This window comes from Cololabis saira, chromosome 1 (assembly GCF_033807715.1).
Source record: "Cololabis saira isolate AMF1-May2022 chromosome 1, fColSai1.1, whole genome shotgun sequence".
Classification (NCBI taxonomy): domain Eukaryota; kingdom Metazoa; phylum Chordata; class Actinopteri; order Beloniformes; family Belonidae; genus Cololabis; species Cololabis saira.
In genome coordinates this window covers 7,261,744-7,287,154 of record NC_084587.1, presented here as the reverse complement: position 1 = coordinate 7,287,154, position 25,411 = coordinate 7,261,744, and the positions used below count along the sequence as shown (strand labels likewise).

The 25,411-nt window shown below is 45.6% G+C and overlaps 1 protein-coding gene across 1 annotated transcript in view; it reads left to right on the top strand.

Annotated features, from left to right (window-relative positions):
- Nucleotides 1-8,530, top strand: part of jpt1a (Jupiter microtubule associated homolog 1a) — a 49,707-nt gene extending 41,177 nt beyond the window's left edge. Inside the window, exons 4-5 of the mRNA XM_061733134.1 lie at nucleotides 5,738-5,765; nucleotides 7,119-8,530. Of these exons, the coding sequence (XP_061589118.1) occupies nucleotides 5,738-5,765; nucleotides 7,119-7,264 (174 nt within the window). The 3' untranslated portion in view covers nucleotides 7,265-8,530. The remainder of the gene's footprint in view (nucleotides 1-5,737; nucleotides 5,766-7,118) is intronic.
- Nucleotides 8,531-25,411: the final 16,881 nt, after the last annotated feature.

Here is a 25,411-nt window from a genome sequence, read left to right as displayed (position 1 = left end):
CAAATGACGACGAAAAGCATTCTGGGAAATTTTTCTGGCCCTAGTTCCGCTAGTGTGCATCAGAAATCCCTACATCCGTAGGGACAGATTCATAGCCACTACACTAGTTTTCTCCACTACCCCTAGGTGAAAAGAGCAATTGGGACACCACTACCCTCACGGGAACGCGCAAAATTTAGGGGTAGGGCTGAAAACTAGGGGTAGTGGGAGTATTGGGACAGGGCCTTATTGTCTTATCGTGAGCATGATCAAATCCACGCTCTGGTTCTGTCATCAAAATAACTATTAAGGTTTATTTCCAGTTCATTGTAATCCATCCATCCAAATCAATATAGTTGAGTTCAGAAGTATGAAGTGTATCAAGGGAAATCCCAACAGGTCGCTTTCACTCCTCACTTGGGTATAACCCGCCGTGCTGATCAAGCACGTGGAGACGAGACCTGATGAGCAGGTCTAACATAACCCCCGTCTGCTCCAGGGGAGATTTACCTGCCCCAGTAGGGTACAGGTAAGAAAAAACCTGTTATACTCTGCATCACGTAGTGGAAACTTTGCACCACAACAATGAAAAAGAATGACGTCAACTTATTCCATGTGGGAAAGTTCAAGTAATGAAACATGCAGATCCTGTTGGGGATAATTATAACCCTATTTTTTACTTAAAGGTATTGTGACATCATTTTTAACATGCTTTTAACACTATTAAAAGTCTTGGCCAACATCCCTCAAATGTGTCTAAAAGAGTGTAACAAGAAAAACTTCAATCTAGTACTCTTTTCCTGGCTTTTTATTACAGTGATTTTTTGCGCCGTGAAAAATGCTTCCTTTCCCCCCTTTCCTGTCAATCATTGCTCCGCTCCTCCTCCAAACCTCCTCCTCCTCCAGCCACACGCTCACAGCGGCGTCGGAGCGACAGGCGAAGCATGCACGGAAAAGCAGGAGGGCGAACCACAGCAAACAATCATAAAAATAAAGGCATGCAAGCAGCACTGTCCCCTTATCTTAAGTCCAGTCAGTGGCCGCGGGTCTTCTTAGCAGTTTTCCTCCGGTGATTAGAACAAAAGAGGCTCTAAACAGCTCCTTGTTAAGCCTCATTTATGGTTCCGCGTTAAATCGACGCAGTGCCTACGCCGTAGGGTTCAGCATACGGTGCGCGTCGCCGCGTAACCCTACGCCGTAGGCTCTGCGTCGGTGTAACGCGGAACCATAAATCAGCCTTTATGGTGCACTGGAGAGGAGAGGAGACAGGGAGCTGGGTGGAGGGGGCGGTGATTTAGCGGGCCGTTACGTAACGATCCGCCACCAAACCAGATGCGCCGTTTTTGCACAGTTATGCGGAAAATCCCAGAAAGCACACAATACACTGAATGTTAAAAGTTCGTTGTTTTTTGGGTGTAATTGATGTCAAGACACCCAACAAAACACAAAAAATCAAGAAAAATGTGTTTTTCATGTCACAATCCCTTTAATTGTCATCTCTATTGTCGTGTCAATAAAAAGTTTAAATGGTGCTGAAGCCTCGGTATTTATCTCAAAATGTCTCCTGCCAACATCTTTCCACCCTGAATAAATGTTTCCGGAGGTTTTTGTGGAATAAAAGACGACCTAAGCTGCGCCTACCTCTCCTAAATTACAGTTTTGTTGTAACGGAGGACCTATGTCCACCAACATGCTTTGTTACGAACTTCCTTTGCCCTCTTAAATTATCTTCTGTGTGGGAGAAGCAATCATAATCATTCATCACGTGACCTGGTTGCAGAATAACTTGATCAGGTGGATCCAGGCTCAGACTCCAGCTGTCAGTATTCAACAAAAACGCCCCCAGTTCAACCGGTTAATCAGAGGTGTCAAGTAACGAAGTACAAATACTTCATTACCTTACTTAAGTAGAAATTTTGGTTATCTATACTTCACTGGAGTAATTATTTTTCAGACGACTTTTTACTTTTAATTCTTACATTTTCACGCAATTATCTGTACTTTTTACTCCTTACATTTTAAAAACAGCCTCGTTACTCTATTTCATTTCAGCCTTTAAAAAAAACTATCCAGTTAAATTGTGAATTTGGTTGTGGTTGTAGCACAATGAAGGATGTTCTTGTCCAGTTTTGTTCTTACATCCGTTCCCTCAGATTCCTGCAACTAAACTTGGATGTACATTCCAATAAACATTAGGATAAATGATAACATGCCTCTGAAGTTTGACTTTTTGCACCATTACAATACTTATAGGCAACTAGTCATCATATCTCCTGCTCTCTGAAACACATGTTAATGCTCAATAGTACACATATATGGTTCTTTAATATATTTGCATTATACTAAGATGCATTCATTTTCAATGGCTTTTGTCCTTAATGTCTTTTTCCCCCTTACATTACTTTTACTTTTATACTTTAAGTAGTTTTGAAACCAATACTTTTATACTTTTACTTGAGTAAAAAACGAGTTGATACTTCAACTTCTACAGGAGTATTTTTAAACTCTAGTATCTATACTTCTACCTGAGTAATGAATGTGAATACTTTTGACACCTGCGGTTAATAAAGGCTTATGTAACAGAACAGGTTTTACTTTATATTTTCCGATCAGCCTTAAGAAGGTGCGTTCCCGACAAAGTACACAGTCTTCCTGCGGCGTAGGGAGATCAAACAAGATTGATTGATTGAAACCTTTATTGTCCCCTCTGGGGAAAATCAGTTGTCAAACAGCTCATGACATTTAAAAAGAGAAAGACAAACAGAAAAACAGACTTGACAATGCAATAAAATAATATAAATATAAACAAACTGCTGGTCCAATAAATATGAAGTGATGGTAGTTGCTGGTAGTTTGTTAAAGTGCATCACGTGCAGATAAAAGTCCCAAGTCAGTTCCCCTAACAACTCCAGCTCCAGGTCTCCCCGGGCCGGCAGGGCCTGGTTGTAGAGTCGGAGTGCAGCTGGAATAAACGACTGTCCAAATCTCTTTGTGCTCTGACGGGGGAAGACAAATCTGTCGTTGAATTTGCTCTTCATCCCCGTCAGCTCCATGTGCAGTGGATGGGAGGGATTGGCCAACATGTTTTTTCCCCATCCTGTGTTCAGCCACCACCTCCAGGCTGTCCAACCCGGTCCCCACCACAGAGCTGGTCTTCTGCACCAGCTTGTTCAGCCTGGTAGCGTCTCCCTGGCACAGACGTTTCCTCCCCAGCCGGCCACGGCCAAGAACACGACACTGGAGACCAATGACTGGTAGAACATTCTCAGTAGCCTGTTACATTAGACGACCTCAGGAAAAACATCCTGCTCTGCTCCGTCCTGATTAGAGCCTCGGTGTTGTCGCTCCAGTCCAGTTTGTTGATGTGTCCCCCCAGGTACCTGTAGGAGTCCACTCCTTCAACCTCCACTCCCTTGATGGAGACGGGGGCTGAGGTCTCTCTCTTCCTCCTAAAATCCACCACCAGCTCTTTGGTTTTGCTGGTGTAGAGCAGAAGGTGGTTGGTGTCTCACCACTGCACAAGGTTCTCCAGCAGGGCCTTGTACTCCTCTTCCCTGTCGTCTGTGACGTAGCCCACAATCAGAGCTGTCTGGGAGATTTGCGAAATGGCTGGGGGGGGCCCTCGCGCGCTCACTACGCTCACGCAAGCAAAAGTTTTGGGTTTTTCGGGTCAGATCGGGTGTCTATATGCGCAATTTTAACTCTCCAATTAGCAAAATACTGGATACCTTCCCCTGCCTCCAGTGGTGGAACGCGGGTCTCACTACGGAGGTGGCGGAGCATTCTCGATGGGCCCTTATGATAGTCATTTTAACGTTCAACACCTCATCCTACCCATCAAACAACATTTATTCTCACTTTTATTTTTTTTTTAATATTTTTTTATCCCCGATTTTTTACCGATTTCATCACCCAGTGCTCATACCTAAGTAACAGTCCTGGGCATTGCTCTCCTCTGCCAACCCAGGGAGGGCCCTACACTGAGCTCAGGCCTCCTTCTTATCCTGAGGAGTGACGGACCGCTTCTTTTCACCAGACAGGGTGAGGATTCTCCGGCCGAACGTAGCGCGTGGAAGGATCACGTTATTCCGGCCGGATCCTCCCCACCCCATCTGGCGCCCCGGTTGGCCAGAGGGGGCATGTATAGCCCAGGACTGTGTGCATGTTTTTGTGAGGGTAGCTCACATTAGCTACCCAGGGTAACACGGGGAGAACATGCAAACTCCACACAGAAAGATCCTTTCGCCAACCCCACCCAGGGTGTGGGCACTGAAGTCATGGGGGAACTAACACGCACTTCAGCGCCCACAGCGTCCCCGGCGGGAATCAAACCCAGGACCTTCTAGCTGTGAGACGGCTGCACTACCTGCTGCGCCACCGTGCCCCTGATTCTCACTTTTATTGAGCCAAGCAAGCCTATAGGCCTATGCTGCAGTGGGCCCTGTGGCGACCGCCCCCTAACCCCCCCTCTGGCTCGGCTACAGCCTGCCTCATCATCATCTGGGCTTGCCTCGATGCGGGGCCCCGCGGCTGCTTGAGACCCGGTCGGATCAGTGATTTTTGTAACACATTTATCAAACAAGCCTTACAGAGAGGCATTAAACTCTTCCATTTTCTTTAGTTTTTTTCTTTTTTCATCCCCTGATGGAAATTTCCTGAATCTGTCTCGATCTCTCGACATTGTGTGACAGTTTGTTCCAACTCCACCCGTCTGGATCAGAGCACCTTGTGTCTGCGCTTGGTCTGACGCAGTTGTATTGAACAACAGACACGCGCAGCTGCGCAGAAACATCAAACAGCAAGCATATCATTGCACATATATTTATTGATATGCACAGACTAGTACACTTTTAGGTCTGTAATGGAACATGACTGTTGATATTTATAAGGGGAAAAAAAAAAAAACGGCCCATAGCGCGAGGCCCCGTACGGTCGCACGGTTCGCAAAACTCTTGCGGCGACCCTGCCCACAATAGAGGAGTCATCAGAGAACTTCTGCAGGTGGCTCTGGTGTGAGCTGAATTGGAAGTCGGAGGTGTAGAAGGTGAAGAGAAATGGTGACAGGACAGTTCCTTGGGGGACTCCGGTGTTACACACCACCACCTCAAGCCCAAGGCATTCAAAGTTAGGGCAGGACCATAACACACAGACTAAGACCGTGAGACGACGGTATAACGCACACGTGAAAGATGTTGTTGAGCAACATTGTGACGTTTGGTTGGTTTTCCCTGCGGTTTAATGACGTGAAGTTTTTCTCCTGGAATACGACTTTTGATGGGAAAACGCCCAAGTTAAGGCCCAACTCAAAGTCGGTCCCTAGAAAGTACTTTTATTTCCTTCCAATCAGGAAGTTTTTGTCCCAGAACGGTCATTTTTGTTCTGTTGCAGCCACGTTTTCATCATGTTTACTTGTAAAAAGTCTAAGACTCATCTTTATTTTATTTATTTTGTCTTTGTAATATCTGCCTTTTATTCAGCTGTTTTTAACGATACAGCACTTTTATCAACCTTGGTTGTTTTAAAATGTGATATATAAATAAAGATTGAGTTGAGTCTAAATAAAAGGGAACTATTCTGGTATTTGGTCAAAAGGACGAGGGAAACTGCCCTTTAAAGATGTGATGTCCCACGATCTGGTGGAGTAAAAAACCCCGTCGTTCCCCTCGTTCTTTAGCAAATGTCATTCTCTGTTCCCCCTTTTTCTTTCACTCTGTAAGGGATTTAAATCCTGACCACTTGATTTCTCTGTGTTCTTCAGGAAGGAAATAACGCTGCACGTGATAATGGTAAGGAGTGGACAGTCTTTTTTATTATTATTGTACAATCACATTAGCTGGGATGTACGGAAGAGTATCAGGGCCATGCAGGAGAAAAAATATTTGAATTTATTTTTTTTATTGTGCACTTCGAGAAAAAAGTCAATGACTGCGTTTCCATGCATCAATAACCCTTTAAAAACCGGAATATTAGCAATAACCCGAGTTTGCACGGCCATGTAAACACCAATAACCCGAATTTGCTCATATTCAGGTTTTTAAAAACCCGAATATGAGCCCTGGGTTACTCCTTTTTAAAACCCGAATATTTGGGCATGTATACGGGATTTCCCCATCAAACGGAACATGAATTTGTTTTCTGCACATGCTCTGTTCACAAGGAATCCTGGTCTTTTGAGTCCAGGAAGTTCTTATAAACATGAGAAACGCAACACCAGGAGGAGACTAATCACTTCATAAATGTAATGAAGGATATGAACATTTCTGCATTTGTAGACGCTAGAAAGTACCGGGATAGCGAGATTTACAAGAAGGTGAGCCAAAAGTTGCGCAAAGCAGCATTTGTTTTGAATTTGGATACAGGAAGAAGAAGTGGAAATGACGGGAATTGCATCATCACGTTCTCCGCGCGTCGCTGGTTTGATCCAGATATCCCGAAAGATTAATCACCATGTAAACTGAATATTCCGAATGTTTCAGTAACCGGAATATTAGCAATAACTCGAATTTTGGCTGCATGGAAACGTAGTCAATGTCGAGGAAAAAGTAAATGTCGAGATTAATGTTGAAATACAATTTCAAGAATAAAGTTGAAATTTCGTGAATAAAGTCGAAATTGTACTTAGTTTAGTTTATTTATTTAGCAATATAAGACAAATTGAACAATAAATGTAAAAACATTGAAATAACATGCGAGGAAAGGAAGAAGCCTGGTGGCTTATATAGAATCCTTTCCATATATGAATAAAAAACAAAAAAGCTACACAAGGGGAAGTAAAAAACCACAAAAGAAAATATAACTTAGATTAAATAATAAACACTACAAAGATGAAACAATAAGAAAGTTCTTTAAATGTTTTTTGAATATTGGCAAGGATGGTGATGATGTAAGAGATTTATTGAGTGAATTCCATAAATCCCTACTTCAACATTATTCTTGCCATTTCGACTTTTTTCTCGATATTTCGACTTTTTTCTCGAAGTGCATAATGAAAAAAAAAAATCTTCCTCCTCTAAAATATTTTTATTTTTCTCCTGCCTGGCCCTAATACTCTTCTGTAGAAATGTGCATTTTTATGAGGTAAGGATTTTCTTAGCAACGATCAGGATGTGAAACACTCCTTGTTTCCCCCGTGTGTCCAGAACCCATCGCTGCGGAGGTGGAAGCTGCTCCGGAGCCGCAGGAGGAGCCTCCTCAGGCGGAGCCGCCTCAGGCGGAGGAACCGGCCGCCGGCGCGTCGGGCCGCAGGAATCCTCCCGGAGGAAAGTCCAGCCTCATCCTGGGCTGAACGTCCCCCCCCCCGGTCTCCCCAGTCCCCTCCTTTACCTCCTCATCTCTGAACTTTTTAGTTTCTCCCCCAGCTCATGTGTCCGTGCAGCAGGAACCTCCGACATCCAGCAGGCCGCCGCCGTCTGCTCCATCCAGAAGTGCATTGTTTTGATACCTCTCTTTTAAAATACCGTTTTTTACCGTTTTCTTTTTTTGTTTTCCTGTTTATTTTGACAGAAGCACTTTATGTATTCTTGTTTATGCGGTTGGAAGTTGGACTTTTTGCCCCTGAAATTAGGCCCGCCGAGAAAGAAAAGGAGACAGTTCTCGTAACAGCTTATTGTGCATCTTTCCTACGTTTTATTGTGAAAGTCGAAAGCTTTTGCGTCGCGTCGTTTTGTCCCCCCCCCCCCCCCTTTCTCTCCCATCTTGCATGCATGTCTGCTTTGTATGAATGTGAGAAGAAACTGTGAAGATTAGTTTTTTTTTTATTTAAAAAAAAAAATAGAAAGAAAATTAAAAAATTTGACCTGTTTGATATTATTTTTATTTGTGGGATAGTTGTTGTTACTGTTGTTGCATGGACGTGAAATCTTTCTACTGATTCTATGATAAGACCGACATTCATCTCTGTATTTGTACGCTGGAAGACGCGCTCTTCAGACGAGTCCTGGAGTCCAAGCGAGCCTTTTTTTATATCCGAGTCACTGATTTTAGATCAAATCCCTAATGCCGGTTTTAGGTGCTCAGTGCTTTTTATTTTTCTTAATTTCGGTGAAATTTACTCTGAAACACTCCCGCTCGTTTGTTAGGCTCCGGTATCAAACAAGATCGGGTTTCCAGACTGAAGTATTTGGTCCTGAAGCGTTTTCTGGTAAAACCCATCTTAGCTTTGACAAGTGACCTTATGACAGCCCAGCCTTCTTTTCTCCACCTCACACTTGATATTCATGCTCATCGGGAAAGAAATAAAATAAAAAAAGTATTAAAAAAAAAACAATCCTTTTGTACATTTCACGTGAAAGTATTCAAACCAAAACACCCCCTTCATCTGCACTGCGGAGCCTCGCGTGCGCAGACTGTTGTCCACCAGCTGCCGCGCGAGATCCGCTTTTCAGGTACGCGTTCCTCCCGTGGTGTGTTTTTTCTTTTAATATTTATAGTGTGCGACGTGTCCGTCTGCATCCTGAACCAGTCCCTGTTGCTGGATGTAAGTCACTGCTGAAATCTGAATTGAAGAAATGGCACAAGTGGAAAGTAACAATAAAAATCAGTTTGAATCACAGATTGTTTTTTTTTTGTTTTATGGGCCTGAGTGATTAAATCCAACCTTATTATTATTTCTTTATTTGGTATGGACATCACAATTACATAGGACAAACCAAATGCACTGTTTGAGTGTTTTAGCATACATGCTAATTTGCAACACTTGTCCACAGGAGGCTCTTAAAAACTACAGACAATGAAACATACAATAAAATTAGAGGATGACATAAGATATAAAGCAAAGGCAACATAATTCCAGAGCAGAAGCAGACCTGACCTATTCATGTAGGCACTGTTGTTTAGATTTGAGCCATAGTTTGAGTCCTCTGTTGAAAATATTGCCACGCATTTCTAATTTTAAATTAGTGGATAAAGAATTCCAGAGTTTTGCACCCTTCACAGAAAAGACAGACTCACCAAAAGAGGTCTTATACTTTGGGATACGACAATCACCATTGGTGTGGTTACTCTACCTAATAACGACTTCAGAGAACAGGGGGGAAACATGATTATGTAAACATTTAAAAACCAGTTTAAGACTACTAAAATTCACAAAGTTTTCAAAAGTGAAAAGGTTGTGTTTTCTTAAAATGTCACAGTGGTGCCATCTCATAGGTTTCTGATCCATAATTTTTATTGCCTGCTTGTATAATATGTTCAAAGTTAGCTATTTTTGATTTGGGAATTCCCGTTGTTAAAATTGAATTTTCTGTTTTGTTATGATGAACTAGACGTTTTTTAGTTAGCTTTCTTACAATCAGTGTCATATTATGGTCTGAAAGTCCAGTAATAAGATTACACGTTTTGGTTATTCTTTCTGGCCTATTTGTAAAAATCAGGTCTATAAGGGTTTCACTGTTTCTAGTAATTTGAGTGGGTCTATAACAAAGATGATTGTAAAGGAAATCCCCACAGCATTTATTAATGGACGTCTTTCCTGTATATAAACTGGGATGGAGATAAAGATGGAAGTTGATAAGAGATGAGTCATTCAGACGTAGCTCAAAGTCCAGAGTCCGGCTGAAGTTCAACCTGGATTGTTGTGTTGAAGTGATTATTTACAAGGTACAAGAGTTAAGGATCGTTTACTCTCATCCTCCTGGAAACGTGACATTGGAACAAGACCTTGTCCATGGTCCTCCCTAGATAGATAGATAGATAGAACTTTATTCATCCCCGAAGGGAAATTCAACTGTCCAGCAGCTCATCAATACATAAAAAAACAACCACACTTCCACTCAGACAATAAAAGCACATTAGTATTAAAATAAACATGAAATGAAAGTTTAAAACTAAGTGCAAAATAGCACATGACTGTCTCAGAAAATTAGAATATTGTGATAAAGTTCTTTATTTTCTGTAATGCAATTTAAAAAAACAAATGTCATACATTCTGGATTCATTACAAATCAACTGAAATATTGCAAGCCTTTTTATTATTTTAATATTGCTGATTATGGCTTACAGTTTAAGATTAAGAATCCCAGAATATTCTAATTTTTTGAGATAGGATATTTGAGTTTTCTTAAGCTGTTTTTTGGCGTGAGGTTTTGGTCCTGATGGACCGCAGCCTCCTGCCAGAGGGAAGAGTCTGGAACAGTTTGTGTCCGGGGTGGGAGGTTTCTGCTGCAATCTTTCCTGCACGCTTCAGGGTCCTGGAGTGATGGAAGATTGCAGCCAATCACCTTCTCTGCAGAGCGGATGAAACGCTGCAGCTGCTCCTGTCCTTTACTGTGGCAGCAGCGTAACAGATGGTGATGGAGGAGGTGAGGATGGACTCAATGATGGAGGAGGTGAGGATGGAGGAGGTGAGGATGGACTCAATGATGGAGGAGGTGAGGATGGAGGAGGTGAGGATGGACTCAATGATGGAGGAGGTGAGGATGGAGGAGGTGAGGATGGACTCAATGATGGAGGAGGTGAGGATGGACTCAATGATGGCCGTGTAAAACTGCACCATCATTGTCTTTGGCAGGTTGAACTTCTTCAGCTGCCGCAGGAAGTGCATCCTCTGCTGTGCTTTTTTGGTGAGCGAGGTGATGTTCAGCTCCCACTTGAGGTCCTGGGATATGATGGTCCCCAGGAAGCAGTAAGACTCTAGTGCAGTGATTCCCAACCTTTTCCAACTCAGGGACCCTTTTTATGTCTCAAAAATGTTTGCGGCCCACCTCCGAACTTTTTAATTCTCCATGTTGCTAGCCAGCTATCCATCTTTATACTCCAGTTTCAGGTATCAGCATCAAACGTAAATAAGTCAAGTGCAATGCAGTCCCGCTGCAAAGTGGTCCGACCGATAACAACAAAAGTTCCTATCGCTCATTTGCTTGTCACATGTCTAATACTTGGAGGAAAACAAAAGAAAATAGTGAAAATAATATTTAAACATTTTTTATATAATTTTAAACGTAACTTAGTTTTAACATTTAAAACATTATTCTGTATACTTTTATATAATTATATCCCCCCCCCCCAAAAAAAAATCATACTTTTTTGGAAATGATTTGTCGGCCCACTTGCAATACCTTCGCGGCCCACCAGGGGGCCGCGGCCCACAGGTTGGGAATCACTGCTCTAGTGTCTGCTGGGGAGTCACACAGGGTGAGGGGGCAGGTGGGGCTGCGTTCCTCCTGTAGTCCACTATCATCTCCACTGTCTTTAGAGTGTTGAGCTCTAGATTGTTCTGACCGCACCAGCTGGTCCACCTCCCACCTGTAGGCGGACTCATCCCCACCAGAGATGAGTCCAATGAGGGTGGTGTCGTCCACAAACTTCAGGAGCCTGACGGACTGATGACTGGAGGTGCAGCTGTTTGTGTACAGGGAGAAGAGCAGAGGAGAGAGAACGCAGCCTTGAGGGGATCCGGTGCTAACCCTAACCCTAACAAGCAGTATTTCTGTAATCCCAGGCAATCTTCATTTACACACAAACAACAAGCAATGATCTTGTTGTATTTACTTTTCCTTTAACAATTTTAATCTATTGGGCAGATTGACCAACGTTTAGATGAAACATGATTTATTTGTTTGAGTAAAACACCACAGTAAAAAATATCTTGCTTGATCTACTTTAAAAAAAATTAAGCCAACTTTTTCGCCTGAGGTTTTTATGTAGATCAAGAAAGACTAGTGTTTGTATAAACTACTCAATTTTTAGTATGTACAAAATTCATTTGCAAGTAAAGTCAACTTAATTTATTTTTTTTTAATTTTTTTCTCCTTTTTTCTCTTTTTATTTTATTTTCCTTTTTTTCTCTTTTTTCTTTTTACTGTCAAATTAATTTTAATAAAGTAAACTTAACACAATTAAGTTGACTGTACTTGCAAAATCCATTATTTACATACATAAAATTAAGTAGTTTATACAAGACTAGTCTTTCTTGATCTACATAATAATCTCACGCCAGCAGGGACGGGGAAACAGATGCCAACACTACTGTTTTAAATTGATATTTATTCATCTCCACGTTAATAAATCAGCCAGTGACCAGAGACATCTGGGCTTTGTCTCTTTGTCTCTGACCGTGGGACGTGAAGAAATGTAAAAGGATGAACTTCAGATTGTGGAATGTGGAAACGCACACTGGGGAAGGAACGTCGTGCCTTTCTGGGGGTGACTGAACGCACAGCTGGAGTGAGGAGGAGGAACGGTGACGTGGAGGAGGAACGAGGATGTGGAGGAGGAACGGGGATGTGGAGGAGGAACGGTGACGTGGAGGAGGAACGGTGACGTGGAGGAGGAACGGGGACGTGGAGGAGGAACGGTGACGTGGAGGAGGAACGGTGACGTGGAGGAGGAACGGGGATGTGGAGGAGGAACGGTGACGTGGAGGAGGAACGGGGACGTGGAGGAGGAACGGGGACGTGGAGGAGGAACGGTGACGTGGAGGAGGAACGGTGACGTGGAGGAGGAACGGGGACGTGGAGGAGGAACGGTGACGTGGAGGAGGAACGGTGACGTGGAGGAGGAACGGGGATGTGGAGGAGGAACGGGGATGTGGAGGAGGAACGGGGATGTGGAGGAGGAACGGGGATCCAGTGACTCCCCCGTGCTGCGACTGCCGTCCCAAAGAGGCTGCAACTACAGATTTATACTCGTCTCTCCAAAGGTGCAGCGAGGTGAGTGTTATGTACGGTGGCCGACAAGGACCAAACGCACTGCAACGGCCTAATGCGTCTCAGTTAAAGGAGCATGAGGCTCCTTTTAAGAAATGAGACTCTCTAGCGCCACCCTTCACCACGACGGCCGTCGGGGGTACTGCATCCAACAGTGAAGCCGGCACGGGAGAACGGGGAGAACGTGCATGCAGCGTCATGTGACGTCACATCCACAGGACAGCGCGGGAAATTCGGCCCCCGAATTGCAGCACATTTTGCAGCACACTAGAGATACACTAGAGGGCTCATTCTTTTGGGTTTGGAACGCTTCATCTGATCTTATTACTAGAAAACTTAAAACGTTTACGAATTTTTTTTCATAAATCCTGCCTCAAGCTCCTTTAAGGAAAACGGCTTCAAGTACAGAAACGATTCAAATTCACAAACTCAAAACGAGGTACAAAAAGAGGAACGTGGTGCAAATGAAAAAACGTGCTGCAAAAAACAAAGACAAATGCAGCATCATCAAATGCGCTACAAATAGAAAAACGATGCAAAGCACAAAACGATATAAAACAAGAAACAATCATCAAAAGAAAAACGCTTCATAACCGGTCACTACAACCGGAAGTGCTCCAAACCTGCAGGGGGCGCTGCTGACTGAACCACAGTGTTTGCATCCATTACGAAACGTTTCTTTATTATATTTTACACCAGACGAAACAATGTACAGCGTTGTACAGTGATATATCCATCCATCCATCCATTGTCCACCGCATTATCCGAGTCCGGGTCGCGGGGGCAGCAGTCGGAGCAGGGATCCCCAGACTTCCCTCTCCCCGGACACTTCCTCCAGCTCTTCCGGGGGGACTCCAAGGCGTTCCCAGGCCAGCCGAGTGACGTAGTCTCTCCAGCGTGTCCTGGGTCTTCCTCGGGGCCTCCTCCCGGTGGGACATGCCCGGAACACCTCACGAGGGAGGCGTCCAGGGGGCATCCTATACAGGTGCCCGAGCCACCTCAGCTGAGTTCATGACCATAGGTGAGGGTGGGAACGTAGATCGACCGGTAAACCGAGAGCTTTGCCTTTCGGCTCAGCTCCCTCTTCACCACGACGGACCGATACAATGACCGCATTACTGCGGCCGCCGCACCGATCCGCCTGTCGATCTCGCGCTCCGTTCTCCCCTCACTCGTGAACAAGACCCCAAGATACTTAAACTCCTCCACCTGAGGCAGGAACTCTCCCCCGACCTGGAGGGTGCAAGCCACCTTTTTCCGGTCGAGAACCATGGCCTCAGACTTAGAGGTGCTGATTCTCATCCCAGCTGCTTCACACTCGGCTGCAAACCGCCCCAGTGCATGCTGAAGGTCCTGGCTCGAGGGAGCCAACAAGACCACATCATCTGCAAAAAGCAGAGATGAAATCAAGTGGCTCCCGAACCGTACCCCCTCCGGCCCCTGGCTGCGCCTAGAAATTCTGTCCATAAAAATAATGAACAGAACCGGTGACAAAGGGCAGCCCTGCCGGAGTCCAACACGCACCGGGAACAGGTCTGACTTACTGCCGGCAATGCGAACCAAGCTCCTGCTCCGGTCATACAGGGACCGTACAGCCTTCAGCAGAGGGCCTCCGACCCCATACTCTGGGAGCACCCCCCACAGGATGCCACGTGGGACACGGTCGAAAGCCTTCTCCAAGTCCACAAAACACATGTGGACTGGTTGGGCAAACTCCCATGCGCCCTCGAGCACCCTGCGGAGGGTGTAGAGCTGGTCCAGCGTTCCACGGCCAGGGCGAAAACCGCATTGTTCCTCCTGAATCCGAGGTTCGACTATCGGCCGAATTCTCCTCTCCAGCACCCTGGAATAGACTTTCCCCGGGAGGCTGAGGAGTGTGATTCCCCGGTAGTTGGAACACACCCTCCGGTCCCCCTTTTTGAAGAGAGGGACCACCACCCCGGTCTGCCAGTCCAGAGGCACTGTCCCCGACTGCCACGCGATGCTGCAGAGGCATGTCAGCCACGACAGCCCCGCAACATCCAGAGACTTGAGGTACTCAGGGCGGATCTCATCCACCCCCGGTGCCTTGCCACTGAGGAGCTTTCGAACTACCTCAGTGACTTCAGCTTGGGTAATGAATGAATCAACCTCTGAATCCTCAGCCTCTGCTTCCTCGACGGAAGGCGTGTCAGTGGGATTGAGGAGATCCTCGAAGTATTCCTTCCACCGCCCGACGATGTCCCCAGTCGAGGTCAACAGCTCCCCTCCTCCACTGTAAACAGTGTTGGTGGAGCACTGCTTCCCCCTCCTGAGGCGCCGGATGATTTGCCAGAATTTCCTCGAGGCCGACCGGTAGTCCTCCTCCATGGCCTCCCCGAACTTTTCCCAGACCCGAGTTTTTGCTTCCGCGACCGCCCGGGCTGCAGTCCGCTTGGCCTGCCGGTACCCGTCAGCTGCCTCGGGAGTCCGCCGAGCTAGCCAGGCTCGGTACGACTCCTTCTTCAGCTTGACGGCATCCCTTACTTCCGGTGTCCACCACCGGGTTCGGGGATTGCCGCCGCGACAGGCGCCGGAGACCTTACGGCCGCAGCTCCGGACGGCCGCGTCAACAATGGAAGTGGAGAACATGGTCCATTCGGACTCAATGTCTCCGGCCTCCCTCGGAATCCGGTCAAAGCTCTCCCGGAGGTGGGAGTTGAAGACCCCCCTGACAGGGGAATCTGCCAGACGTTCCCAGCAGACCCTCACGATACGCTTGGGTCTTCCAGGTCTGACCAGCTTCCTCCCCTGCCAGCGGATCCAACTCACCACCAGGTGGTGATCAGTTGACAGCTCAGCCCCTCTCTTCACCCGAGTGTCCAAGACATACGGCCGAAGGTCAGATGAAACGACAACAAAGTCGATCATTGACCTCCGGCCTAGGGTGTCCTGGTGCCACGTGCACTGATGGACACCCTTATGCTCGAACATGGTGTTCGTTATGGACAGACTGTGGCTAGCACAGAAGTCCAATAACAGAACACCGCTCGGGTTCAGATCGGGGAGGCCGTTCCTCCCAATCACACCTCTCCAGGTAACACTGTCGCTGCCCACGTGAGCGTTGAAGTCCTCCAACAGAACGATGGAGTCCCCAGTTGGGGCACTTTCCAGCACCCCTCCCAGGGCCTCCAGGAAGGCCGGGTACTCTGCACTGCCGTTCGGCCCGTAGGCCGAAACGACAGTGAGAGACCTATCCCCGACCCGAAGGCGCAGGGAAGCGACCCTCTCGTTAAGTGGGGAAAACTCCAACACATGGCGGCTGAGCTGGGGGGCTATAACCAAGCCCACACCAGCTCGCCGCCTCTCACCATGGGCAACTCCAGAGTGGAAGAGAGTCCAACCTCTCTCAAGGAGTTGGGTTCCAGAGCCCAGGCTATGCGTGGAGGTGAGCCCGACTATTTCTAGTCGATACCTCTCAGCCTCCCGCACAAGCTCAGGCTCCTTCCCCCCCAGCGAGGTGACATTCCATGTCCCTAAAGCCAGAGTCGTCGTCCGGGGATTGGGTCGCCGGGGCCCCCGCCCACGGCTGCCACCCAAATCGCACGGCACCTTCCCCTTATGAACCCTCCCGCAGGTGGTGGGCCTATGGGAGGGCGGGCCCACGTCGCTCGTTCGGGCTGCGCCCGGCCGGGTCCCGTGGGCCAAGACCCGGCCACCAGACGCTCGCCTGCGAGCCCCGACCCCAGGCCTGGCTCCAGGGTGGGGCCCCGGTAACGCCAGTCCGGGCGACGTAAACTTCCTTGCTCTTGTCTTCTTCATAAGGGGCTTTGAACCGCTCTTTGTCTGACCCGTCACCTAGGACCTGTTTGCCTTGGGAGACCCTACCAGGGGCATTAAGCCCCGGACAACATAGCTCCTAGGATCATTCGGGTGCTCAAACCCCTCCACCACGGTAAGGTGGCGGTTCAAGGAGGGGTTGTACAGTGATATAAACATCATATATAAATATAGTCAGATAAAAATCACATTCCGTTCCTGCTGTATGTTTAAACCATGGATGTAAACACTGTGGTTCAGTCAGTTGCAGATGATGCTGCATTTGTCTTTGTTTTTTGCAGCACGTTTTTTCATTTGCACCACGTTCCTCTTTTTGTACCTCGTTTTGAGTTTGTGAATTTGAATCGTTTCTGTACTTGAAGCCGTTTTCCTTAACTGAGACGCATTAGGCCGTTGTAGTTTGTTTGGCCCTTGTCGGCCACCGTAGTTATGGGTAGTTTTACTCTGACCTGGGTCTGTGATGTCACAGCACTCCACAAAAATGGTTCCAGAGCTGGTTCTGGTTCACAACTCATTCAACTTGGCAACCAGCTGAGAACGGGTTTGCTGGAAAAGGGGAATCTATGACCCTGTCAGACTGAGGTGGCTCATGAGGACATGAGTAGACGCCCAAATGTATCTGAAACACAAGAAAAGTCAAGCATTTATTCATTTTTTTATCATACACATGAAAGATCCTAGTGTTCGTTTATTTGGTGTATCATAAGAAAACCAGTGAACAGGAATCAAATGTTAACACAAGCTTTTATTATATCATGCACAATGTTTTCCGGCCGGAGGAACACTTCTCTTAAACCACAAAGGTAGGAGAGAGAATGCACGTGGTCTCATTGATCCAGTTGATTTATACTAAAAAGTGAGGTGTTCTTTGTACGTGAACCCCAAACATCTGCCAAACATGTCAGACCTTCAGCCGTATGTTCCTGTTTATTGCTTCCTTCCTACTTGAGATGTCAGCCCAGATAATGCATGAGAACCATCAATGTTAAAACATATGTTTCTCTTCATCGTCTTCACCTAAAGAAACATTATTTAACAGCCTAGTCATAAAACAGGAGCTGACCCTGCAAATAGAGAAACACCACCAGTGTAGAATCTTATGGAAAAACCCTTCTGGCTTTTAAACAATTTCATAAAATCCTAACACACATAAATAAATAATATTGAATTAATAAAGTAAAAGAAAAAGAAAATACAAGTAAAATAAGTAATTTAAAATATTATAATAAATATCTATTGTCAACATCACAAGCCTTTTTGAACATACAAAGCAGTAATAATGGCGATGTATATAAAAATACACATTCAGAAAAGAAAAGGAACATTATTTTTTCCCTTTCTCTTTTTTTCTCCTTCCCTTTTTTAAAAGTGTGTGTGTGTGTGTGTGTGTGTGTGTGTGTGTGTGTGTGTGTGTGTGTGTGTGTGTGTGTGTGTGTGTGTGTGTGTGTGTGTGTGTGTGTTTTAATTTGTTTGGTTCTCGAAATAAATAAATAAAAAAATAGGGCGATTGGTTCTCAGGGAAAACAGAAATGGAAATTCAAAATAAATAACTACAGGACTGTCTCAGAAAATTAGAATATTGTGATAAAGTTCTTTATTTTCTGTAATGCAATTAAAGGTGACCTATTATGGCATTTAATGTATATTTTAAACAGGCCTTGAATGTCTTAAAAACAATCTAAAGCTTGTTTTTTCTACATAAATCATAAATCCAGCCTGTGGGCCCTGTCACTAGTTTTACCGCTTCTAACCTCTTTTTCTGCGCCTCATTTTTAGGGAATAGTCTACTTGCCAGCAATGTGAACCCGGAAATGTTGAGTACCCCAAAGTTTTATGTTAGAAATGTACAGTATGGGTCCCCAGCATTTAGAAACTGCCGGATGCTAACTTGCATATGTTGGGCAATTAGCATAATTAGCATAATTAGCATAAATTAGCATACTCCAATATATGGACAATATTTCAGCAATTGCTTGGTCAATTTGGACAATATTGGAGTGGTTTTGGGGGTTATTGAGGATGCTGAATCCATTTCTGACATTTTCAAAATTCAAAATGGCCGTTTAAGCCAGAAGTGGCCATATTTCAACTCCTTCTGGGCCGATTTTGATGAAGTTTCAGTCAGTTTAGAAGTTTTAGAAGATGCTGAATCGATTGGACTGGACAGATAACTTACGTATTTGAAATAATTGAAACAACTCGGTTATAAATTGTAAGATATTTATGAACACAATTATCCAAACAGTGCAGAACATGTACAATTTAATTCACCATTACACTCTGAGGTGACTGGGTATTGACTTGGGTATTGGAGGTAACATAGGCAGGTACCATACCAAACTAGAATAATATGACTATGGCTATATAATATCCTCAAAAAATAGAGAAGGGACTATAATACAAGTAAAAAATGTTCAACAGGTAGAACTCATGAGTTTACACACAGGTTTTAAAACACAAATATACCCAAAATTATCAAAGCAGAAAACTCTATGTGAACTAGTTACACAACGCATTACAACTGGAAAACTTTCATCAAGCAAGAGCGCCTTGCACTTCTTCTACTCTGCACTGTATCCTCATCATATCATATCCTCATAATCAGTCTCAACCTCATCCTCGTCGTCTGCTCTTTCATCATCATCTTCTCCAGACTCTACATTCTTGTCTTGCTCTTCTTGCTGTGAGTGTGTGTACGTGTTGCAACATGTACCATCATAGCCTTTGCAGAAGCAGTAGCTGGTACAGGCCAGGCCTGCAGATGCGCAGCTGTACTTTGCTGTTGTACATGGCTTTAACCCAGCTTTGCAGCTACAGCTGATAATGTCCAACAGGGCAGGAGGAGCAATGGGGCTTGCATCCAGGATGGGCATGATGACTTCCTCTCCTTCCTTCTCGCCTTCTTTTTTGTGCCATCCAAATTTGGTAATGTCCACAGCTGGTGAATCAGGGCAGTCTGCTGCTTTCCAAAGCAGCACCTGTAGATGGGCACGTCGTCCGTGAAGGTGCGCGTTTCGCTCTGTAGGAGGCAGTGTCTTTAGTGCTGGGGGGGTTTTACGCTTTCGGTAGATGTCATATCTGGCGACGTTCAGAGATGCCGACTTCCTCTGGTTGTACAGAGCCAGGAAGAAACCCCTCACTGCCTCTGTGATCTGCAAATCAGTAGCTCCCTCCTCTCCAATAAAGTGAAGCAGGTCACCAGGTACTACTCTCATGGCCTTGAGCGCAGTTATCTTCCCTTTCCCGGTGGGATAGGAGGTGGTGTCACACCCGGAGAGAGCATGCATAGCCAGGATGGAGCGACACTGCACACCCAGATTCTCTACTGTCGAATTGATATTGAGAACAGTGCCATCCCATCTCTCCATCTGCAGGTGACATGTGATACCCACCTTCCAGCACCCATAGACCATGAGCACAAACACATCAGTGTCATCGCTGAGAATGCGGACAGTTTTAGCTCCACGCTTGGCTGCATCCAACATGTATGAGATGAGGGAGACGTCAGCCTCATCATGAGTGACAATACTGTCTGCTCTGCTAATCATCTTGATGTGATCTCCTATGCTGTGCCTGCACAGGAGCTCGCCCAGCCTCCGCTTGTTTGTCTTGTTCTTCATCACTTTGTCGCGGCTAGGTAGAGGGGTTGTCAGTGAGAGTTGGTACTCTGTTGAGCTCTCCCCGGCTCTTCTCTGCCTCTCGTGGTCTTTGGCAGAGACTTGCTCATACCGGTCAAAGATGACGAACGTTTGGGTGATGTAGCGATTAAGCCTGCGCCCCATGCTGGCTGCAAGGTCAGTCACGGTGCCTGACGATGGCCACACCACGTGGTAGATAAGCTGCGATGCATCAACGAGTACAATGTCTGCTGGGTGGGGATTGGGGACAAGGATTCCAAGATGCTGGACGATCACAGACTTGTTACCCTTTCTGAGGCATCCATACTCATCGATGATGGATGCAGGGACCGGGCCGAGCTCGTAGTCAAAGAGGGCAGAGAGCTCAAGTCGTCTCTTGTTCCCCACCACCAGCAGCCGAGCAAACAATGCCTCAAGGTCACATATGATCTTCCCATTGACCTTCACTCTTTTTTTCTTGAATTTCATTGTCACCACCTTATTTGAGATGGGCGCATGAAATCCCCCAGGAAGTGATGAAGAGAACCGTGTGCTCATGTTCTGTCCAATCTTCAGTGCATCTTGCACATTGACCTTTCCATCCGCCACCTGGCCGTTTATGATATGGTGGAGGGTAGTAGTCTCTGTGGTGAGTGGGTGGGAGTTTTCCCATAGCACTCTCAGGATTTTAGCCCGGTCCTCTGCGTCCAACTCCCGCCGTCCTTTGCCCTCTTCTTTGTGTCTGTTGGGCTTCATTGTTTTATCCAATGCTTCAGCATCATTGTACATCTCATCCAATGACTTGGAGAGATGGGAGCAGATACCAAAAGATTGGATCCACACGGCGACCTGCTCGGGGTTGGTGGAGATGCCTTTCATGCCTCCTACTCCCTTCCCTTGCTTGATGCATGTCTGCTCCCCAAACATATCACCACTCACTGCAGCTGCACCATCTGAGTGGCGGCACACATGGCTTCCGGCGAGGAGGTCATCCTTGGCAGTAGCAGGAAGGTGCTGCATGTCACGCAGATGCCATGTGATCCACCTTGAGTAGTGATGATGACCGGCGGCAAAGATATAGGGGAGCATCTCTTCAAGGCACTGTTGTTGCAGCAGCCAGTCCCCCTCTCTTTCTGCTCGCCAGAACCTGTGAGCTATTAGGGTTGGGGTGATGAAGCAATCCACCCATAGCCGGCCTGTGGGGTGATCTCTTGCTTTCTCCAGTAATGCCGTTATCTGCTCGTGAGTCTTCTCTCCCTCCTCCAAGAAGTCATGAAGAAGAGCAGACACAACCATACGGAAGGCTCGCATAGCCTTGGGCCAGGCCTTTCCATTGAAGATGGATGTCAGGCCTCCAAATGATGCACCTACTAGCTCCTCCACACCGGTTGAATTCATCAGTTCTCCGATTGAGCCGATGAAGGACATGAGAGTGTGCATCATCCCAGGTCTGAGCACCACTGATGACCATCGCTGTGGATCACTCCACTTGATCAGGCATGCGATCATGTACAGCTGCATGTCAAACGTTATATGACTGTGGCTCATGCCGAGCCGCCTGAGTGATGTGTCTAAGTAGGCGATGGTACTGAGCACTGTATCAGGGTGGGCAGGGGGCGAGTCAAGCAGTGGTCCAAAGACACTTATCGTCTTCAGCTTAGGAGCACTGTCATCACCATTGCGATCTTGCACAACATTGTAGGCTGACCAGTCCAGGGGAAGAGGGGAAGAGTGGAGCTGACAGAGCCAAGCAGCGTCCTTCTTCTCTGCTCTTGAGACACTCTGTTTGATGGCATCTTGGATAGCATCAGTTCTTGGGACTTCTTTCAGAGCTGGTGGAGTCATCTTCTTGGGGCCTGTATAATGTTCAATGACAAAACTGCTCCCTTCTGCTAGACAAAGTTTCCCAGCTTCGAGCTTCGTCAGACGGGGTAATTTTAGTGACATGACTCCACCACCAGGAGTGGCTCCTCCAGTGAACAGGATACCTGCTGGATTCTGCACAAACTGAGTGGCCATGGCATGAGTCGTGCGGCGACCATTGGGTGTGAAGACCACAAGATCAAAATTATCACCCCAACTGTGGATAGGGCCGATGCGCTTCTTCAGGCCAAATGTGCGCAGGTACTTATCTGGGTCCTCAGAAGCATATTTGGCAGCTGACTTCCGGAACCGTAGGACTTCATCATAGGTAGTGACAATACCATGCTCATTTACACACTGTAATTGTGGTTATCTGCTTCTATTTGATCTACTTACTTGCATTGAGACAATAATCCATATATAAAAAGCTGTGTTTTGTCCTACTTACCATCCGGCCGTTATTCCACCCGCAGCAGTAACCACAGCGGCAATCACACGTAAATGACACAATGTTGCGCAGCAAAAAAACGCGAGCAGAACTGAAGAAATTTGAAGAAAATGTATCTCTTAACATTCACACCAATGATATTGAGCTCTCTTGATTCTGAAATGTAAGACCAATGTGTTAAGCATATCAATAACCTCAAAATCAACTCAAAATTCATCAAAATCGGCCCAGAAGGAGTTGAAATATGGCCACCTCGGGTTTAAACAGCCATTTTGAGTTTTGAAAATGTCAGAAATGGATTCAGCATCCCTGATAACCCCCAAAACCACTCCAATATTGTCCAAATTGTCCAAGCAATTGCTGAAATATTGTCCATATATTGGAGTATGCTAATTTATGCTAATTATGCTAATTATGCTAATTGCCCAACATATGCAAGTTAGCATCCGGCAGTTTCTAAATGCTGGGGACCCATACTGTACATTTCTAACATAAAACTTTGGGGTACTCAACATTTCCGGGTTCACAATAGGGCTCTATAGGCTGGCAAATAGACTAGAAGGGGGGGGTATGATAATGAGGCTCTGTGCTGATTGGCTCCCTGAATGACGTGTAGCAGGGGAGGAGAATAAACCCTCGCTCCGCCAGAGCAGCCCGAGCCTGTAAATTATCACAACACTGAATTTTCACAAATGGAAACTTTATTGTTAAAAAAATAAAATATGAGTTGTATATAAATAACATTTATGCACTATTTAAGCCGGATCTACCCGGCGGATGCTGAACGCTGGCCCTGGAGCCACGCCAGGCGCCCGGGAGCAGGGCTGCTGGAGCAGCGCGCATCACCGCGGCTTTAACGGGGGAATCTGACCGGTTCCGACCGGCCGGGTGCGCAGGAACCGGCCTGGACTGGTAGCAGGGACTCCCGGGGACCGACCAGCGGAATTTCAGCCGGATCTGCCCGGCGGATTCTGCGCGACGGGCGCTGCAACCCCACGGCCGGCGCACAGATCGGCTCCGGAGCGCATCCGCGGCGCATCGCCCGTTATCGGTGATCAAACCGACAGATTTGCCTGAAAATCTCGGAGGGTGAAGCTGGTCCAGCCTGGGACAGACCCCCGAGGACCCAGCTCCTAAACCACCCGGGAACCTGGATGATTTAACCCGGATCCGCTCCGCCGCGGCGCAGCGTCCGACTGGCTGAAGGAAGCGCCGCTCCAGCAGCGGAGAGAGCTGGTTGTGGGCGTGGTTTCAGCAGCGGAGGCTGAACCTATGGAAATCTGCTCCTGTCGTTACGTAACGACAGGAGCAGATTCTAATCGGCTCAAAAAAAACCACGTGACACTGGGGGACTCTGGCCGGCGGGGGTCAGAGAGCTTGCAGAAATTCATGGTATTTTGTCTCCCCTGTGCTGGCAGGGTGAGGGGAGACCACTTTATATATGTTAAAACAAGAAAAAACGTGTTTTTCATAATAGGTCCCCTTTTAAGAAAAAAAAAAACGTCATACATTCTGGATTCATTACAAATCAACTGAAATATTGCAAGCCTTTTATTATTTTAATATTGCTGATTATGTCTTACAGTTTAAGATTAAGATTCCCAGAATATTCAAATTTTTTGAGATAGGATATTTGAGTTTTCTTAAGCTGTAAGCCATGATCAGCAATATTAAAATAATAAAAGGCTTGCAATATTTCAATTGATTTGTAATGAATCCAGAATGTATAACATTTTTGTTTTTTGTAATTTCATTACAGAAAATCACAATATTCTAAATTTTCTGAGACAGTCCTGTAAATAAAAATGAAGACAGATGACAAACCAGGTGTGTAGAAAGTTAATAAGTGTGTGGGTGTGATAATAATCCACGGAGATGTGGTCAATGAGAAAGTTTTCCCATTGTGCTATGTTTATCTTTTCTAGTATTTCCAGTTCCTGAGGATCGTTTTCTTTGTGATAGTTAGGGCTACAAGCCAAGGATTCATTTATTGTTGAAGGATTTTTTTAATTACATTTTTTGTTCAGAGCTTTAGGAACCAATCTGAGAGAATCATGAGAGAAAGCATGAAAATGGGGGTCAAAAAGTAAAAGTGCTTGTTTTTCTGCTATCTACACTACGCGTGCCCATCTGAAATGGCTCACTAAGATCAGGGGTGCAGATCCGATGTCAGGATTGGGGGGGACACCAACGTGATTTGAATTTTTAATTTTTTGCCAATATGCAAATCATACCATGCCATAAATTGGTAAAGGCTCGCCAAAAAATACAGCACAGGGAATCATTTATTGTGCTTACCTTTCTTGTTTATTTGTCCTAAACAGCCAACAGTGTGTGTCACTGCTTACTTAACTGTTATATTCCTAAATCATAATTTTAAGGGTTTTGGGCATGTAGTGTCTACTCATCTCAAATTCTTCTCACCATCTTCCTTTTATCCTATGGGACTACTTTATGCACGATCAATTGATATATGGATGAAATATGGAGCCCTAAACAAGTTGTTTAAACAAACTGATCATGTTTTAACACAGTTATGGTGGTAAACAGTTCTAAAAAAAAAAAGACCCATTGCTAAGAGCACAATAAACACAGCACAAGTTGACCCAACATCAAATTTATTTGTTCGTTTTCATCTGTCATTTTCCAGGACTCCCTGGAAGAAGAGATCCTGTATCTTTTAATAGGCTAACTCTTCTTATCTGTATCTAGACAACTCATGGATAATACAACTTGACAATACATTCATATTCATTCATTTATATAGTTATTCATTTAGAGAATTGTCGAGCCCGTCAACAATTTTAAAAATATTAATTCAGACAAAAAAAAAAAATGTATGGAGTAGCAATACTTTCAATCTGTACACCTCAAAACGCACCATGGATGTATTATTTTTTTAGAAATATATTTTTAATAAATATTCTACATATTCAACCTTTAAGTCTGAAAATACATTGTTCAATTTTGAATAATTTAGGGTATTTTTATTGGGGGGGACAATTCATGTTTTTCAGAAATTGGGGGGGACATGTCCCCCCCGTCCCCCCCGGGATCTACAC